General features: G+C 32.0%; 5 protein-coding genes across 5 annotated transcripts; all 5 read right to left on the bottom strand.

Annotated features, from left to right (window-relative positions):
• Window positions 1-1,418: 1,418 nt before the first annotated feature.
• LOC122605230 (kunitz trypsin inhibitor 5-like) lies at window positions 1,419-2,276 on the bottom strand. Its single transcript, XM_043778139.1, has one exon. It carries the CDS (start codon window positions 2,188-2,190, stop codon window positions 1,537-1,539), a length of 654 nt encoding a protein of 217 aa, XP_043634074.1. The 5' UTR covers window positions 2,191-2,276; the 3' UTR covers window positions 1,419-1,536.
• A 2,767-nt stretch (window positions 2,277-5,043) lies between these two features.
• On the bottom strand, window positions 5,044-5,885 carry LOC122605490 (kunitz trypsin inhibitor 5-like). The gene has a single exon (XM_043778444.1). It carries the CDS (start codon window positions 5,807-5,809, stop codon window positions 5,183-5,185), a length of 627 nt encoding a protein of 208 aa, XP_043634379.1. The 5' UTR covers window positions 5,810-5,885; the 3' UTR covers window positions 5,044-5,182.
• Window positions 5,886-8,667: 2,782 nt separating this feature from the next.
• Window positions 8,668-9,324, bottom strand: LOC122604860 (kunitz trypsin inhibitor 5-like). Its single transcript, XM_043777721.1, has one exon. The coding sequence runs from the start codon at window positions 9,322-9,324 to the stop codon at window positions 8,668-8,670; it is 657 nt and encodes a 218-aa protein (XP_043633656.1).
• A 964-nt stretch (window positions 9,325-10,288) lies between these two features.
• Window positions 10,289-11,139, bottom strand: LOC122605694 (kunitz trypsin inhibitor 5-like). The gene has a single exon (XM_043778649.1). The coding sequence runs from the start codon at window positions 11,046-11,048 to the stop codon at window positions 10,452-10,454; it is 597 nt and encodes a 198-aa protein (XP_043634584.1). The 5' UTR covers window positions 11,049-11,139; the 3' UTR covers window positions 10,289-10,451.
• A 5,981-nt stretch (window positions 11,140-17,120) lies between these two features.
• LOC122605524 (miraculin-like) lies at window positions 17,121-17,870 on the bottom strand. The gene has a single exon (XM_043778482.1). It carries the CDS (start codon window positions 17,843-17,845, stop codon window positions 17,255-17,257), a length of 591 nt encoding a protein of 196 aa, XP_043634417.1. The 5' UTR covers window positions 17,846-17,870; the 3' UTR covers window positions 17,121-17,254.
• Between the last annotated feature and the right edge of the window lie 2,339 nt (window positions 17,871-20,209).

Here is a 20,209-nt window from a genome sequence, read left to right as displayed (position 1 = left end):
ATCCGATATAGTTTTATACGAATTTTGAGTCCTATTATTACGACAGTGTATAACGGAGGCTGAGATATAGTCACTGTTACGACTACCGATACTTTGAAATATGAGAAGTATTCATGTCTCATTTTACATGTCATAATTTGATATTTTGATTTATTTTTCTTTTACTTTGACCGTATATATTTATTGTTTGTATAATATTTTGAATGTCAAATATTTAATTAAACATTTACTCGTATAATGGAACGAAAATAGTGAAAACTTGGAAGATTGACATATACCAATTTGATAATTAAGGGTAAGTCTCTAAGATTTGTAGATTTCCAAGAGGATGGTTTTTTCCTGAATTTTTGAATGATTGGTTCTATATGTTTTGGCTAGGTAGATGCAAGGCTTGCGAGAAACTGTGGATGCAAGTTGTTGAATTTCAACCAAAGGAACCCCGATCGATGGCCCGATCCAAAAAGCTTGTTTTCATTACAGTTTATCTTTAAACCCGAAGCAAGTTTGGTAGAAGTAACAAAGAAGGCGACAAAGATTTTGAGCATCCAGGATGGATCAATCACCTTTGAGTAATGGATCAAGGTGTGAGATCTCTATCATATACGAGTATACATATCATTACATTTTTTTAGAATTGGATGGAGGGTCATGGCACATGTCATTTCCTACATTTACTCCCCTAAATATGTTACTCCGGATTGTTTTTTAAGATTTGCTTCTATCCTTTGATAGCAACGTGTTTAAAACACTATTCATAGTAGAGGTGCATAAAATAACCGGTTAACCTAACCGACCCTATAAATAACCGGTTAGGAACCGATACCGTACAAACCGGTTATTGGTTATCATTAACCGTAGGTTGGGAACCGATCATTACTTTCAAAACAAAAATCGGTTATTAACCGGTTAACCTATAACCCTTTTTTTTTATATATATATAAATATTAACCTATAACCGGTTAACCTATATATTTATTATCTATCTATATTATTTTACTTATTACATACCTTAAAATCTTGTATATTTTCTTCTACTTCAATTAATAAAAACCGAAATAAGTTAACCTATATTGGTTAACCGGTTTTTATTAACCTAAATCGGTTACATAGGTTAAGGTTTTTAAGTGTACAAACCGGTTATTAATCGGTACTGGTTAACCTTAACCGGTTTTTTATAAAAAAAAATAATCGATTTTAGTTACTAAAAAAAATAACCGAAACCGGTTAACCTATATTTGCATCTCTAATTCATAGTGGTATATGTAATGACTCATCAAACAAATTGAGACTGTTCAAATCACTTTAATAATACGAGTAAAATTTTAAGTTAGAACTTTTACTCTTTTAAGAATATTTACTGATTTATTACTGTACTATTGAGCTAGAGGAATAAAAAATTACAATTAAGCACTTACGAGTTGTTCTAATAGAAGAAGTTGTTCCCATTAAAATTGCAATATAATCCATTCGGATTATTAATTCATACATGACACACACATTTCTTATTTAATTCATCCTAATCGAACATAAGTTAATTTACTTTGCAATCTTGTGAAAGACAAACTCAAAAGGAGCACCACCAACAATAGAAAGCCGATTGACCCCTTTATATGAGGTAATACTTATGTTAAAACAACTTATAACAGGACCGTCTCCACAGGATGATGGACAATGTTGGAGCATGTAACTATGCACCTTAGCATTTGTTGGCTTAGGATACTCCAAAACCTTGAAACATGTTTCTTCAGATTCGAATTTACCTCCAGTCGTAATCAAGTTATCAGGCGCCTTTGCTTCATAATCGTTAATTGTCCAAAAAGTCGATTTTTCACACGAATTGTTTTTCAAAACACCCGAATCAATAGCAAGAGCGCGTGATGTTTTGAGATAGGTTTCCCTTTTATAAGTCATGGTGAACATAAACTCGCCACCTAAGTTATCCTTGGGGTCGTGAACCACATCGAAGGGACAAACTTTTTTGTTTTTAATCGTATCGGTTAACTTGAACGAGCCACCCTTGGCGACTGGAGCAATGTGGTACCGAACATCGTTCAAGACCTTTTTCCCGGTCGAGTCTTTTACCACGACTTCAGCAGCTGATGCGGCATTTGTTGTGGTAAAGTTAAAGATTGATTGTGTGGTGATAGTGAAGATAAGGAAAAGGACATAATAGAATATTGATGGTTTCATGTTATATATCTACTACTAAAATCTTTTTGATTAAATTGATTTTTGACTTGATAAGTAAGCGGTGGGAATATACCAGCGAGTCGATCAGCGACTATTTATAGGCTGCTAGATGATATATATACATTGGATTCCAATTGGATATAAGAATTCAATATATAAAAATACCTCCGTCGTTTTTATATGTATTCTGATACTGTGTAAATTTATATTGTATACTCAAAATATGATCATATATAAAAGACTTATATATGTGTATGCGTCGTCAGGCTAAACAAAATTTAACTTCGTATAGTACTATTTTTATTTGACATGTTTTTCATGTTCGCATTAGTAATTAGTTACTGTCATCAACATCAATTAATTGCGTTTTCGTTTAGCTACTCTTCTGTTTTGTTTCTTTTTGGTGCTATTGCTTTATGAAAGGACCACATCCAAACTACAAGATAACAATTTAAAATAATACATCCCACCATAATCACTTAACTGGTGTTGAGAATGATTATGGGACCTATATGTAGATTTCACAAGATCATATTCGAATGTACACCAATAGACTAGGAATATTTATGATCATATACTATACAAACATTTCCTTTATCTTCGATGGCCATTTACGCCAGCCATTCAATTCCCTCTGTAGATTTCCCATATATAATAATCATTGCAAACTACTTACTTGTAATATATACTTTTGTTTCGTCGACTTATTCCCACATATATTAATCATGTTTATATATTTTCTTACACAACTAATAATGGTTAAATCTGAACTGCATGTATTAGTAAGATAAAACCACATTGGATCCAATGGAGTCACACAACAATTTAATCACTCCGGATTTAATTATCTATGGTATAATTCAATTGTTAGGTTTAATGAATGAGTAGAAAAATATATTTTATCTAAGGCCTCTAGTAAGCATAGGACGAGCTCGTCCAAATGCCCATCGTTGAAGACGTTAATGCTACAAAGCCCGTCCATCCCATCTATATATTTCTTTCCCGTTCCTAAATAGGAAGCGCTTCGACGACCAAAGGGGGGACTTGAGGAGCGTGTATGTGTATGAAATTAAAAAGTTTATGTTAGAAAAACTGATGTGGTAGTAAGGAAGAGACGTTAGTATGAGCGGTAGTTCTTGAAGAGTGAAAAGCTGACGTGGCAGTGAGTAAGATATGAAAAAAAGATTTAGGTAGTCGCTCCAAATAACCAAGAAATCAATCAACGTTACTGTGAAAGTAAGTTTTTTTTTCTTTTGTCCTTTTCTTTTATAAAACCAACAACTACATCGTACGTTATATTTTATTTTATTATATTGCAGTAGGTTTATACAGAAACGATTGACCATTCAATGGTGATAAACGGGGGGCGGACCCTACACCTCGCACTTCTTTTGCAAAAGAAAGTTGTTGTAATAAATAATGATGGTGAACGTCAATAATACTCATATATATATATATGATATTGGTCACAATTCGTACAAAAGTATAAAACGTTTTTAACAATATTGTTGATATCTAAAGTAAATCTTGATTGCTTCACAATAATTTAAAATTCTATATACATAATTTACACATGTTTGTGATTGTAAATACCATCAATATAAAATTCTATATTCATTCTATACATGTTTATGAGTATAACTATAATTTTGTGCATTTTTCAAATTTCTAAGAATGCATAACATGACACATTGGTTAAAGACAAAACTTATTTGAAGTCGCACCCACCTTTTTAATTAGACTGAGAAGAGTGGAGGTCAGAAGGAGGTTGAACGACTTGCACCATAGGCATGCATGTGGCAAAGGAAAGATTACTTTATAGTAGTGTAAATTTGTTAATTTAAACTATTAATATGTTAATCATAGATGGCTTTTAAAGGTGATATTTATCCATTTTCATAGTTAACTTTCTTAAAATATAAATTAGTAACTTTAAACTTAAGCAATTTTAATTTACATATTTTGTATTACATTATGATATTAAACGATAAATTATATTTCATAAGTTTATAGATTTAAGATGATATTGATCCCAATTTGTAGAGACAAGAACAATCAGTAGGATGTTTTGATCGACTTTTATATATGAGATCGAATAGATAACTTCATTAGTTCGGTTAATTATATATGAACGTGATACAAAGAGTATCATGGAACTACAATCCGCATAAGGGATCGTCCATCCATTGTTCCTTATTCCAAATTCCATAGACTACTGATTGATCATCGATATCAAATACAATATATATATATATATATATATATATATATATATATATATATATATATATATATATATATATATATTAAAACAGTAGTTAACCGAGCTCTTTAAATATTTTATACATATCACAAAATCATTATGTAATATTCATTTTTTTAAAACCTACAACTTTATTTATTTTTTTTTTAAATTTGTTAAAGATATTCGTTGTTATTTTTATTTTGATTATATAGAAATTATATTTTTACATACTCCATTTATTTTCTTTAACTTTTGGTTCAAGTATAATTAACACATGGTCTTAAGGATGAGTTAAAGAAGACATTATATTTTCATTTACAATTGCAAGTTTTTCACCAACTAAGATCATTATTGTTTTTAGTTTGATTTATTTAACCTATTTTAATTTTATTTTTTCTTAAGATTTCTTCTTTTGTTGTTCATAGCGATTTTAAGCCCATAAATTTTGTTTTTCAGTTTTTGATCATGTCAAAAGTTAGATAATTTATATTTTCTTATTTGGTCGATTGTTCTATTTTTTCAGTGGCACATAGCAAGAATTAGGTCTAATTCTATAAATATTTTCTATTCACGTCTCCGTAAAAACAAACAATGCAACAACACCACACTAGCAAAACCGAATTTTGTTGGTTATCGATGCCAATATTGAAAGTTTTAAAAAATCATACAAAAGCCGCGCATCGCGCGGGTGAAAATACCTAGTGTGTATATATATATATATATATATATATATAAACTACGTTACTCCTACGCCCTCTTGAACACAAATTCGAAAGGAGTGCCAATAGTTGCAAGATATTTGGTGCCATTATCAACATAAGTGCTAATGTTAAAGCAACCAATAGGACCCGCACCACAAACCTTTGGACAATGTTGAAGCAAGTAGCTTTGCACTTTGGCATTACTACTTGATGGCTTCGGAAACTTCACAACTTGAAAACATGAAAAAGCGGTGTTAAAGAGCCCTCCACTTGCTAAAAAGTTGGCGGGTGGTTTGGACAGAACATCATTTATCTTTAGAAATGATGTTTCTTTGCATTTACCCGCGGACTTGATAGAGATACCAAGAGGGTATGATGTGCGAAGAAATTGTTCTTTAGCAGCATTGAGTGTGAACTCGAAAGGGTCGCCTTTGGTGACCTCTTTTGGGTCCTGGATGACATGGACTGGACACTTGGTCTTGGTTAACTTGACTCCACCTCCTTTAGCCCAGTCCACTGGACCAATGTAGTAGGGAGCATTTTTGTCGACCTTTTTCCCAGCGATGTCGTAAATGAAATCCTCGGTGGTGGCTGCGGTAGTTATGAAGGAGATTATTGATTGTGTGGTGAGAATGATGAGAAGGAAATGAGAAAATAATAGTGATCGCTTCATGTCGTCGTAAAGACTGGCTACTTCCTACTCTAGTAAGGGTTTTTTTTTTTTTAATGCATTTTGTTTATAGTTGAGGGTTCTTATTTATAGGCAGGAAGTAATTGAATTCATAAAATGAAAAATTTTATATTCATATAAATATTTTCGTAGACTAGAATTCTGTATCCATACATTCATCCACAAAACTAATACATGCAGTATAAAACTTCTCTTAACAATACATTTTCCATCTCTCTCAGCTCATAATTGTGTCATATCAATATATAGATCTAAACTGACAGACAATTTAACACGTTTATGCCAATAATATACCTTTTCACTTGTTTTTTAACGTGTCGCTCTATTTTTTTTTTTTTCTTATCTTTGACCAAAGGCCAAATACAACACAAATCTTATTTAAGTTGATTAAATTTGTTTAATTTTTTTACACGAAAGAAGTACGTAGCTTCATATATTCAAGAGAAGAATCACTACTACTAATATCTGATGTATATGAATAATTTTTCTTCACATGCTTGACTGCAAGTAAAATTTTGTAACATTGGATTTTGGAATAATTTTTAAAAAAAGTGTGAGCAAATAAAAAACCATTGTAGAATAATATTGGTACAAATAAGGTGGGCTGTCTATCCACCTAAGATTTGGACTATTGGGCCGGCTACCGTTTTTGGGCATGTCAAAAACGTGCTAGGGCCCGTTAGGCATACTTTGCTAGTTTGCTAAAATCAAAAAGTACGCTGGAAAGCTTTTCGATAACATAGTGACATAGTGTTCTTCACATTCAAATCATTTCTAGTTCTCTGCTACGACCACACATTCTAATCTTAATTGGGTCAATTGGATTGTGAATGCGAATCATTGGGTTTGTAACCCGTGTACTACTTTTTTTTCTTAACAAACAAAGAAATTAATAACCATCATAAGGTGAATCAACAAAACTTTACACACCATACACCATTAGTTACACATATAGACACTATAATAATACATTACATTATTATCTAAAATAAATGAAGATAAAATCACACAAATTTTCCCAAGATAAAACTTTGTATTATGACCGACTTTGAATCCAAACGAAAAATAATGACCAAATTTCATCTATAATTAAATCTGCGCGCAAATCCCTTTTTTCACATGAAAACAACATTGTTTCTATTCCTCCATAGATGTTACATCAAATAGACAATTACCATATGCACTAGTTTCAGCGAGAATAACTTGTTAACAAATCTAAATTATTTTTCTCTATTTAAACTTAGAGACTTTATATGATTATTTGTAGAAAGTATTCAGTGGGGTAGCAAATGTAGTAGCGTTATAAAAGTAAGCGTAGAGAGTGAATTTAAGCGTAATTTATAAAATGGATATTTTAATTTCAAGATGAAATAAATAGTTAAACGTACAACATATCATTTGTGACCATATGGACCACATTTCGACGAGGCGGTGGCATTTTTATCATGCTAATGCACAATTATTAATTTACTAAATAAAAATAATTGCTTAACCGAACTTTCGTTACAATCTAAATCGTTTACAATTAATCTTTTTAACTTTTTACAAATATATCCGTTGCTAGCTAGTAGCTACTACTGAGTATTATATTATGCATCATTTTACATCAATAATAACAAGATTCACATCACTTCACTTTATGTACAATTTTAAATTATGAACTATTTAGCTTTCTCTCTGTCAAAACTCTTTGCTGTACAGGTATGTAGACCCTTATTATTTTTCTGACCACGACCCATATGGAGTAATATATAAATAAATAAATATAAATATAATACTTAGTGTTACGCGACACGATAAAAACATATCACACACTAGCTAATGGCGTTTTGCGTGCAATGCTGATCAAGTCTTAGAGTATAATTTTATACTCGTAATAGAAAAAGGTCCATTTCTTTTAATCTAAGATAAATAAGTGACCGTTTTAATTTCAAATCTTTTGTTTGTTTCAATTGGTATTACTCCGTGTTATCAATGTCACTACAAAAAAAATTGGATTTTTGGCCACGGTCAAAAGTCAGTCCTCCTAATACTTGTTCTGGTAACGTGCGGTAATATAAGTTCCAAAAAAGGCCGTAATTATCAACGAGTTGGTGCACGATAGGATCTTTCAAAAATTCGAAACATAACTACTCCAAAGTCCAAACCCTATATATATTTGGGAAATACTTTGGTAAAACATGTCATACCTAGCTTAAATAAAACATGTGTATTTCAGGGGGATTATATAAAATTCACGGAGTTATATATGTTTTCTCTATATATTTATACTACATTATAAATCATTTATCCAACTAAAAAGTTGATCACCTCAAAATGTCATTATTCTTTGTTCAATAATTTAAATAACTCTACCTAATAAATTAATACCCTATATCTCTCAATTAACCCTTAAATTTACTACCTTATTACGCTACCACCGGCCACTGTCCGTGCCACTTACCACTTGTCTCCGCCACCACCGCCGCCATTACCGTCACATTATCCGAGCATCCGTCTAATGTATGAAACGTATATATATATATGTTTATAACAATATTATATTATTGATAAATAAAGTTAAATAATTCGGGGACTTGATACGATTTAAATTCGCCACACCAAGGAACCATGCCACAACAAATTTTCATAATAATAGTTCAATAATACATTATGATACTCGATCGTCATAATGTTGCATATTATAGGCATTGGTACAGCTTTACATATATAGTAATAGCTACGGTACGGTACGTTACAATAAGTTGAGACCATCAAGTTTTTGTCACTAGCTTGTTGGACGTTGTAAACCTATGACCTCTTCGTTATTGCGAGAGGAAAGAAGAAAAAAAAATAAAAAATCAGATTAATGCCTTCTTGAATTTGACCTTTAAAGGCACATCACTTATACCAAGGCGTCTTGTTTCATTTTGAGCAATCACAACACCAATATCTCCACATACACTGGCGCAATGGTCGCACACTTCCGGACAGAATGCAAGCTTGTATCCATCTTCATACTTTGTTATCTTGAACCAGTTGTTCAACGTTACAAGACCGGGGTTCCCTTGCACTCCATTACCCGTTATGATGAGTTGTCTATCATACAAGTCGAGCATCCAAACGTTCGACTGATCAGCACAGGCTGTTGAGCTTGAGCCCGAGAAGATAATGTTAAGATCCGTGGATTCCCAAATGACATAATCACCTGTATTGAGGTCCACTGGGATGAATGCCAATGGTAGCCCATTGTCTGTGTCAACGTTTGTTTGGACTACGTCAAGTGGGCAGGATTCATTTCCTCTAGCGGCTAGTGTTAGGCCGCCTCCCATTCCTTGTGGCAAGACGTAATATTCTGTTCCCGCCTGGAGCAAGTTTTCATCGAAGTCGTAAACAGGATCCGGAGATGGTTGGCCTAAACAAAGAGAGATTGTGGAGAAAAGAAGAAGAATAACTACCATTAATGTTTTCGTCATATAATTTGTTGAAGTGAGCTTTTGTTGATAATTGTTTGGCATTTGGAGACTAGCTAGCTAGTGTGCTTTTAAATTGCATGGAATCACACATATGCATTTATATGTGCATATATATATATATAGGGAATTAATTAATGTGAAGCATACTTTAAAGGGAGTTTAGTTAAAATCAGAATGTGGGATTAGCCCGTTTGGACTATGCATCATATCTTAGAGCGGAAGTAGTATAACTTTGTTTTTTAAGCTTGAGAGTAGTAAAAACTAAAAAATATTTTGAGTGTAATATATTAGGACGTCGTTGTAATTAAAAAATACACAAATTTTAGGAGACTAGCTAGTTGTAACATTTTTTATTTTTTTGCTAATCGCAACTTGACTAGTTGTAAGTTGTTGTGCTTAGATGGAGCACGTTGTTAGCAAAACATACCATATGTATTTTGAAACTTGATTAGCTTGCAGTTACGTTACAAACAAAATAATCTAGAATCTTTTGAAAAATCTTACATTATCTTTTGTAAATTCGAGTATGCAGCCCTTAATATATATACTTCTCTTTCTGCCCAACAAGTCGTACATGTGGTTCTTTTCCCTCAACAACTTGATAAATGATAATCTATGATAGTTGAATGATCCATGAAGACCCAAGTTGAATGATCCATGAAGGCCCAAGTTATATGATCCATAAAGGCCCGGCCGAAAGCTTTATTGCAAGAATAATAATTGCAAGTTGGACGATTAAAGAAAAATTTAGCTCGAGTAAACCATATCATGATTCATAAAAGGCCCATCGGATTCAATTAATATATATGTATTATTTTGTCAAGGTAACACGAGATTAAGTAGGTAGCAAGTAGACAGGTGCATAAGACGCAATTAGAGATTATTGTAAGATATAGTACGTTGGGGAATTATGTGGTAAGCCGATATCAGAAAACACAAATGAAATTCGATGATCAGCTCAGCTAGCATAATTTAGTTATTTAGTTACAAAAACAGAGAAGCTGGACCAAGAATGTTGGTTATTATTAAATATTTTTTTAAATATCGTTACAAGAATATAATGTATACATATATAGTGGTTTATTCAAATATAAAAAATGTAAGTACTAGGGTATATTCGTTCATCAAAGGCAAGGACGACGAGCATATATAGATCGAGAAGTAATTAATTATGCCTTCTTGAACATAACCTTGAAAGGCACATCACTTATAGCTAGACGTCTGCTTCCATTTTCCGCAATCTTAACACCAATATCTCCACAAACCGGCTTGCAAAAATCGCAAACAGTCGGGCAGAACACGATCTTGTAATCATTATCAAACTTCTCAATCTTGAACCAGTTGCTAATGGTTTGTCGACCCGGGTTACCTGCCACACCATGACCTGATACAATCAGTTGACCCTCGTACGCCTCCAGCATCCATACATTTGACTGAATACAGATTGAAGAAGCCGAAAATATTATGTTGAGATCCGTGGATTCACGAATGACGCCTTTCTTGGGGTTCACGGGTGTAAATTTCATCGGTAGACCACGATCTACCTCCAAGTTTTCTTGGACCACGTCGAGGGGGCACGACTCGTTTCTTGTGGGAGCTAGTGTTACACCACCGCCCCTGCCTCGGAAGACGGGCAAGATGTAGTAGTCTGTGTCAGACCGGACCAGGTTCCCGTCTATGTCACGAACTGGATCCGGTGACCGTTGGCCTAAAGAAACCGAGACGGTGGAGATAAGCAGAAATAACAATATTTTCATCTTATACATTGCTTAATTAATTATTGCTATATATATATATATTGATTTAAATGATTTATGTGTGGAATGTGGATAGGTGAATATAGATAAGTACAGGGGATACGTACACTATGTATTTATAGGGGAAATGGATGGATATGACTTTCTTCGGGTATAAGAGTTGCAGTCTGCACGTAATTTTATGTGGGGAAAAGTCGCCGGATCTTATCTCGTTGAGATCAATTTGGAAATCTAAGTTATTTAGGTGCGCCAAGACTCCATCAATATATATATTAGTATATGAATATGAAACCAAGCTAGTTAATTGGTACACGCTAGCAAGTATTATAATAGTAAGAATTAGAATTTAAATAGATAGACGTGCATATGGATTTGGTCAAAAACTGGCTGATATATATCGATCGATCACGTGATGCATGGTTGCAAAGAATACTTAGAACAGCTAAAGATAGCCAGATCCATATGTACGACCTCTTTGAAAGTTAATGATCCTTACTAAATGTCTAAATATGATTTCTTGCTTTGATATGTCCCCAAAAGCAAATTATTTTGGCATTTTATTGATTTCCTCAATCCAAATGATACAAGATTCATTACGCCTGTGTTTATAAGAGGTAACTTCTTGAAACTTTTTTACTTTCACATCATAATCACATAACTCAGAAGTCTTCTCAGGACTCTCACTGTCTATAATACAACTTCTTCAGAACTTTTTCACCACATCATCAATGCATTTATATTTTTTTTAATTACCAAAACACCATTCAAATAAAATACATTTAATAAACAAGATACTATTATTACTAAAGACATTACACTAAAACTAAATAATTACAAATAATTTTTTTATTAATAATATCATTTAGAAATTAAACTTATAAACAAAATATATGATATAAACGTCACAATAAGAAAACTTCAGAGGTTAAATCCATACTCTAAAACTATTTCAAGGGCTAAAATAAAAAATCTATGTTAAACTCATACCCTTCTTCTATACTCTTCTTCTCCACCTGTACATCACACACAGAACATAAACCCAAACGGTCCCACCACCCGAGCGTTTTCGAACTTCTTGGTGGAGAACAAGGGCCAGGACGCAGCCACAAGGACGATGGGTGCCATTAAGGGTTGGAGCGTCTTCATGCATAGGGACGCGTGGGGGACGGTTATAAGCACCAGCCTTACTGCTTGATATCGTCTTTAGACCAACTATTGACTACACTCGTCATGCTTCTTGAATTTGTTAATTTGTTAACTTTTTTAGATCTACAACCCTCTTTGAGGAACCGGCATGTTGGTTTAGATATCTGTAATTACATCTTGATTTTTCATCGTTTTGAGTATTTACTTTTTGAATGTGTGGACATCTCACTCCGGTTGTGTAGGAGTGCGCAAGTTTTAACTTCCAATATATTATCCACTTTGGATGTCACTGCTGAGATTCGAATCATTGACATTTAACATGTTTAAAAAAAAATAAGAAAGGTTAATTATTTGTTGTTTCTTATATGGGGTATATGTATACGATCATGCATGAGGTATGAATTGGGGCGAAAGTTCGGCAGGATTTGGATTAATTGGATAGAATATCAGTTGGAAGTTTTAACACGTAGCTTTCGAAGTTAGTTTTGATCGAGGTCTCAATTTTGTAATATTTTAATGAGAAAGACGTATGTTTATTGTTATAAATTTGGACGATCAATTCTGAATGCATCGTCACTACGACGAGGAAAATATTATACTTGTACAATTATTCTTTACAATTAAAAAAAGATTTCAAGAAGATATTAATTTTTTTGCATAGCTTTTAACATTTACAAAAATGTAAATAAATTCCATAATCCTAATAATTTTCACTTATAAATGTACTAGCTAATTAACCCTGTTTCAACCCAGGTTTATTAATAAAAGTTTCATAATATTAAGTTATGTTGATGTTTAAGAATTATGAGATAGCTTGGTTATATTGATCATAATCTCAAAATAATATACCTTATATTTCGAATAAATATAACTAACTTATTAACATGTACGATATGCGGATAATTTTAAAAGAATAAGTTTTTATAAAATGATGATGTCATAACAATTGTATTTTATTTAATATACCAAGACTGATTGATAATATTAAGACAAAAGAAGATGGTAATACTGTTTTTAAAAATAGACATATAATAGTTTCAAGAAGAAAAACTAAATTAGATAATTACATTTTAATTTACATGAGACTTAAGCTAAAAAAAGAAGTAAATCATATAGAAAAAGATTAATTAAATAGGGTGATGTCATAAAAAAAGAAATAATCATCATAAAGAAGTATAACAATGACAAGTAAGCAATGTTTAGAAATTAATGATGTCATAAGAATTGTGTTTTATTTATGTAAGAGAAGAGATAATATAACAACAATTAGACTATATGGTAAGAAGCGTTCCCACCCCTTTCCCGCCCGCGAAACGCCCAATATGCCTTCCGAATTTCAAAGGTGAGAGAAGAAAGGTGCACTACGACTAATATGTCATTTCTTCGCACTTGTTTTTTCAAGCTTTTAAAAAGTGTGAAATTTTTTGTTAATTTAATCATATTTAAAAGTGTGAAGAAATAATTTTACATTTAAAAGTGTGAAAAATTTACAAAATCATAATATTTACACACTTATAAATGTGGAAAAGAAAAGTCCACACTTTCAAGTGTGTAAAAATATATTAATTGTTTACGCTTAAAAGTGTGAAATTTAATCTGTAATACCTATTTCTTCAAACATGGAGAGTGTGAAGAAATCATGTGTTACAAATTAACTTTCACATTTTTAAGTGTTAAAATATTTGACAATTATTCTCACTTTTAAGTGTTAACATTTTCTTTACACATTTATAAGTATGAACAAATAATAACTTTTAAAACTTATTCATACTTTTAAATGTAATTTTTTTCTAAACATTTTTATATGTGATTAAATTCATAAATTTTTTTACATTTTTTATAACCAGACGTGAACAAATAAATTTTTTTGTAGCGGTGGGGTCAAGAATGAGTTTCCCTTTTTCTTTCCGGAAGTATATGTGCGTAGTTGCAGTTGTATGTATATAGATAGTTGTTGAATCGTGTATCGTGTGTCGACTCGTTTTGTGATTTTTTAAATTATGAATCGTATCGTGTTTCGTATCGTAAGAGACATAAAAATAAAAAAATATATAGTAAAATATATAATGTATGCATAAAAACATACATATATTGATGATATTATTATATTTATTAAATAAATCAGTTTTTTAAATGATTTTATTATCATACGTATATTTTAAATACAGATTAAACATTTATTAGTAATAAAATATTAAAGAGTATTTGTAGAAAACTTAATATTACTTTTATAACGAACTGTATCGTATCGGACCGATACGTGTCGTATCGGCTCGTATTGTATCGTATCGAACTGAGTCAAAACTTTGTCTGAGACACTAACCGAGACGTTACTTTTTCTTTGAGTTGTGCTACGACTCGTACGAGACGTATCGTGTATCGTACGTTACTAACAACTATGTGTATATATATCTGCAACTTGGATGATGAAAAAGACAACAACTATTTGTGTATAGCCTATTTGAATTTAATATTTTTACTTTTAACCCCCATGACTTTTTGTATGTAGCCTTTTGAGTTTTTCTTTTGTCTTTTCTTTTTTTTTTTTAATTTATGTTGTAACGGATTTCATTGTTTTTTCTTTTATCATTTTACCCAAGGATTTATATTTATATATGATTTTTTTTTATGTATTTCAATTTTTATGTAGTTGTTAAATTGTTTTATAAATTTCAGCTGTCTATGTAGTTTTTAAAATTTATGGGTTTTATGTAATTGAAGTTAATTTATTTTGGGTTTAGTGTGCCAGAATGCAATAAACTATGCCCAAAAGTTTATAGTGTGCATGAATTAACGTTTTTTTTATTGTATGCATAAACTTAATAAAAAAGTTTATATCATGCAACTTTTTGTGACCGACCAATAAAAACCTTACACGTGGCCTGTTAAAAAAAATTGCGTTGAACATTTTTACTAAGTTTATGCATACAATATAAAAAAACGTTAGTTCGTGCACAATATAACCTTTTGGGCATAGTTTGTTGCATTCCGGCGGACTAATCCCATTTATTTTTACTTTATATATTTCTAGTTTTAGTTAATAACTAAGTAAGATAAAAAAAACATTAATCATTAAGGCTTGACAAATGGCAAGAGATGCCCCATGGTGTTAAGTTGCCTCATACCACTTTTTTTTTTGAAGAATGTCTCTTTGCTTAGTTGGCGTCACGTGTCGAAAGACTTATCTCCCCCAAGTTGTCTCATACCACATAGTCTTATACTTATTCACAGTTAAACTGTATACGTTAATTTGAATAATCAAATTTTTCGTTGGAAAAAACGTCATTGAGAAAGGAAAAGTTTGGATAAACTTTTACACCTCTTAATATGAACAATTTGTATATTTTACATACTTGTTTGTGTAATTTTTTTCTGACATGTATTACAATGATCGTGTTGGTAAATTACTGTGTATAACAGATGATAATATTTTATAGTGTTAATAGAATCATGTCTATATATGCTCGATGCGTATAGTAAATCATAATTGGTTAGTTAGTAGGATGACGACAACAAAACGATCAACCTATTTTAGTAGTTAGGAGTTAGCATTCTAAACACTACAGTGATATCTATATATACACTATGGGATGACGCGATGGCGTTCCAAGAAAAAAGCTACAACACCATGGGTTGATGCAAAACAATAAAATGGAGTTGACAAAATGAATTTTGATTATTGTCTGCAGTGCAAGCTATTTTATGAACGGTCTAAAATGATAAGATGATGTGATAAGTTTGACAAAATTATGAGTTTATGACCCCTTAAATCCTTAATTAATAATGGTTACACATACGATCGCGAGGAAACTTGTTTAAACTTTTGAAATAGATAGTCGTATTTTGAAAAATATAAAACAACTGAATAAATGCCAAATTGTCAACTCAGAATCAGTCAAAACCAATTTTGCCACTTTAATTGCACAAAGTACCACGCATGTGCCCGTCGACTTTTTTTTTTTTTTTTTTTTTCCCTTTCTTGAACGGCATGTGCCCGTCGACTTACTCATTAAATTCTAAACGATTGATCATACCTACTTCAAAATAATGTGTCCATAGCATGTAATCGATCTCTTAGACTTGTAACAGTTTTAAGTTAGTGATAGGTTTATTCAAGACATTATAAGTAACCATTATTGTTAATTAATAGTGTACATACGATAAAATAGTATAATACGATATCAAAAATAATAATATATATCCAAAGGAAATAATATCTATACAAAAGGAATAATATCTATCCAAAATTAATAAAATCTTTCTAAAGGAATAATATCTATCTAAAAGGAATAAAATCTATCCAAAAGGAATAAAATCTTTCTAAAAGAATAATATCTATCCAAAAGGAATAAAATCTTTGGAAAGGAATAATATCTATCCAAAAGAAATAAAATCTTTGGAAAGGAATAAAATCTTTTTAAATGAATAAAATCGTAATAAAATCTTTTCAAAGGAATAAAATCTATCCAAAAAATTCTGGATATTCACTATAAATAGTGACAGACAAGAATTCATTAAAACAAGAGAAATAGAACAAAAAAACTCCATCATAGAGAGTACTTGAACTATCGTCCCTCAAATCATTGTTAACATAATCACTACCCTCATAGGATTGGATGGCGTAAAACCATATACATAATACGGTTACCAGCAGGGAATCGCCACCCAAATATCCTAACCTTCGTCACACTCCCCCATGTTAGGTGGCATGGGACCCATACAACTCTCTTTATTTATATAATGATATTAGATTGCATACTCTAAAACAGTATATGTTAATCGACGTATCATCATTAATGTTAAAAATTGTTTCAGCTCAATACAATATTATAATCCCCTGAATACATTAATCAACCTCTTTTACACTTTAATTACTCGTAATATTTCACGACCCATTATATTGATTTCAATATATATTTCAATTAGATTTCAATCTAGCCAAAAACCACGTCTTTCTATTTATATAATTAGGATTAATTTAAGATCGACAGTATGAGTAACCCATTATTGTTACATATAGTTACATACGAGTACAACTTAACATCTTAATTTACGTATCACTAATATAATTATGCTTTCTTGAACTTGACCTTAAGAGGTTCACTACTCAAAAGCAAACTTCTGCGTCCGTTTTTAGCAATAGTTGAACCAACGTCTCCACACGCCGGCCTACAAGTGTCACAAACCGTTGGACAAAACACAATCTTATAGCCATCCTCATAAGTTACTATGTTGAACCAATTGCTTATGGTAGCCGCACCCGGGTTCCCTAACGTTCCACTGCTCGATACAACACGTTGTCCGTTCACGTCCTCAATTCGCCAAACCGCAGGGTTACCACAAGTTGTTGCACCAGTGAACTGAATGTTAAGATCCATGGTCTCACGGATGACACCCCCTCTATTGGGGATGGCAAGAAGGAAATTTAATGGCATCCCATTTAGTTGTTCATTGTTTTCTTGCGCTACGTCAAGTGGACATGTTTGGTTTAAAGTTGTGGGAGCTAGCTTTACGCCCCCACCCCTACCGCTCGTGGCTGGCACGATATAGTAACTGGGGCCAGTTACGAGCGGCATCTGGTCAGTGTCGAGGACAGGAGATTGCCCCGAAATGAGTGAGAAGGTAGAGAAAACGAAAATTATGTAAATTGATATCTTCATTTTATGAATATTCTTATATGCTTTGTCTATGATGATAAATATATTCACGCTAATGAAGAAGTATGTCTTTATATATAGAGTCATATGTCACATCTACAGGATAATGGATTATGTTGTAGTTGTGTTTGACTTTTATCTCCATATAATATTAGGTATGCCAAAAACATACGTCGGTGGCTAATGTGAAGACTTGGCCAACGCTCAATGTGTCCTGTTTATAGCATAAAAACACTCGTTTCTATTTCGGTATAGAAACTTTTATCTTTGACTAAGACTGTAAGACATTACTTGTACATTATATTATACGCCAATGCCAACTAGAATTTTGAAAAGCATATACCAAATTCAACAAACATTATCTCACATTTGAATACTCTCTATTTTAATTATTATTGTACATAGTATTTTTTATTTAACACTTTATATGAAAACCTAAATTACAAAATAAAGGCAAATCATAATTATTACTTTACTTAGAAAAAGTACAATAAAAATAAGAAATAATACATAATCTAAAAGGAAAACATCAATGAAAAATATATATATATATATACTTGGCTTCTTTATAAAACAGTGCACTATAAAATATTTATTTTAACATTTAAACTTTTTGAAATGCGACGACGGTAGTGGCAATGTGGTGGTGACTGATGATTAGTGTAGTTATTTTAAACGTTGAGGGACTAATGATGTCTTTATTTCATTAAGGGTGATGGTGTATTGTATTTTAATAGAGGATATTTCTGAAATTTCCCTAACTTTGAATTCCTTTTAATAGGGAGTATCAAATAAAAAACAAAAAATATATCTATACTTGGCTTCTTTATAAAACAGTGCACTATAAAATATTTATTTTAATATTTAAACTTTTTGAATACAGAAATTAACTACAATATCTTTTTACTTTATCCCTGAAATTAGGAATATCGAGGTTGCTTGCGGACCCGGAGGATACTGAAAATGTACGGGCCGTACATAATTCACACCTATATAAGAGCCCCAATATCATGTGTGGGTGATTTTTTAATTTTAATAAAGCCCAATATTAACCAGCCCACTAAGACGGTCTGCAATTAGGAAAAGGAAAAATGTTTACATTGCATTAACTCAATGTTTCATACTATGATAGCATCATGCCATCATGTATTGAAATTCAATTTCCATTTATTCAAAAGAATTTAAATGAGATTCAGATTTTCTTTTTGTTTTTGTTTTTTTGTTTTTTTTTTTTGGAAATTTACAAAGTATGATTTGTGTCTTGTATATGTTTTTCATGTTTGCCTAGTGGTTTACGGAGCTATCATTCCATCAAAGACGACAACAATTTCGATCGGTAGATGGCGAAAATAACAATCATCTTTCATCATCATTGCAAACAATATTAAGAGGTGGTGGTGGGGCCGGGTTTCTCAATTTTCCTCATCACAACTACTCCGGTAGACTAATTCATACTATGTAATGTAATGTAAATAACACACTAAAATATTTAAATCATATGCAAGCCTCATGAACTGCCAAGTTCGTTCATATAAGGTTTGAAAGACAGTAAATTTCTTTAGAGCCACGTCTACAGGTTAATAAATGAATGCCATTCAAACACAATGTTAGGCCCCAACTTCCCCGAAACAAAGATTTGGCAGGAAATAGAAAACCAGTTGGATAACATGGAAAGTTTGAGGTAACAAAATGATCTCTTGATAAGTAAAGTAGTAAACAGTAAAACATCCTCACCTTTCCCTTCAACTTCAACTCTGGCAGAAATTTTGATGCCATACTGGCTGCTTGATCATCGTATGGTGCAACTTTGGACACAAATACAATGAACCACTCATCGTTTTGTCAAGATAATTTTAGACGTAATTTTAGGTTTGTCTTGAACTTGTCTAAGCCTTACATAAACACAAACTGGTTAACCACGGACACAGTGTTCACCTACATTTAAGCTGATAAAGTCAACAGATTTATACTATGGAGCTAAAAAAAACGATCTCAATGATCATTAGTTACTTAACGATTAGTTGGCAGGCTAAAACTGACCTACTAGTTTTGACCGAGTTACCAATTATGTTATGACTTTTGACTCGACACCTATTTCTCGCCCGTCCTCACAAAATGTAATTTATCAACGAAGATGGATAAAAATACTACCTTTAGTCAAAGTCACGCTTGATCAAAAATACCTTAGCGATGACAGGAAGTGAAGTGAAGAAACATTGTAAAACGACATGTACCAATCATTGTAAGCAGGTTGCCCAGAGAAAGAAACATGAGCCTCAAACCAAAAATGTGTAAACCCAAAAGTAAGTTTTTTGTAAAAGAAGTATTATATCTGCATTCAAGACAAAAGTATTTTTTTTACTAACC

Source organism: Erigeron canadensis, chromosome 6, assembly GCF_010389155.1.
Source record: "Erigeron canadensis isolate Cc75 chromosome 6, C_canadensis_v1, whole genome shotgun sequence".
Lineage (NCBI taxonomy): Eukaryota > Viridiplantae > Streptophyta > Magnoliopsida > Asterales > Asteraceae > Erigeron > Erigeron canadensis.
Note: the sequence above shows the minus strand (reverse complement) of the source record. Positions and strands in the feature narration are given on the sequence as shown.

Coding starts and splice junctions, on each gene's coding strand:
- LOC122605230 (XM_043778139.1), bottom strand. CDS start 2,190: ATGAAACCATCAATATTCTATTATGTCCTTTTCCTTATCTTCACTATC.
- LOC122605490 (XM_043778444.1), bottom strand. CDS start 5,809: ATGAAGCGATCACTATTATTTTCTCATTTCCTTCTCATCATTCTCACC.
- LOC122605694 (XM_043778649.1), bottom strand. CDS start 11,048: ATGTATAAGATGAAAATATTGTTATTTCTGCTTATCTCCACCGTCTCG.
- LOC122604860 (XM_043777721.1), bottom strand. CDS start 9,324: ATGCCAAACAATTATCAACAAAAGCTCACTTCAACAAATTATATGACG.
- LOC122605524 (XM_043778482.1), bottom strand. CDS start 17,845: ATGAAGATATCAATTTACATAATTTTCGTTTTCTCTACCTTCTCACTC.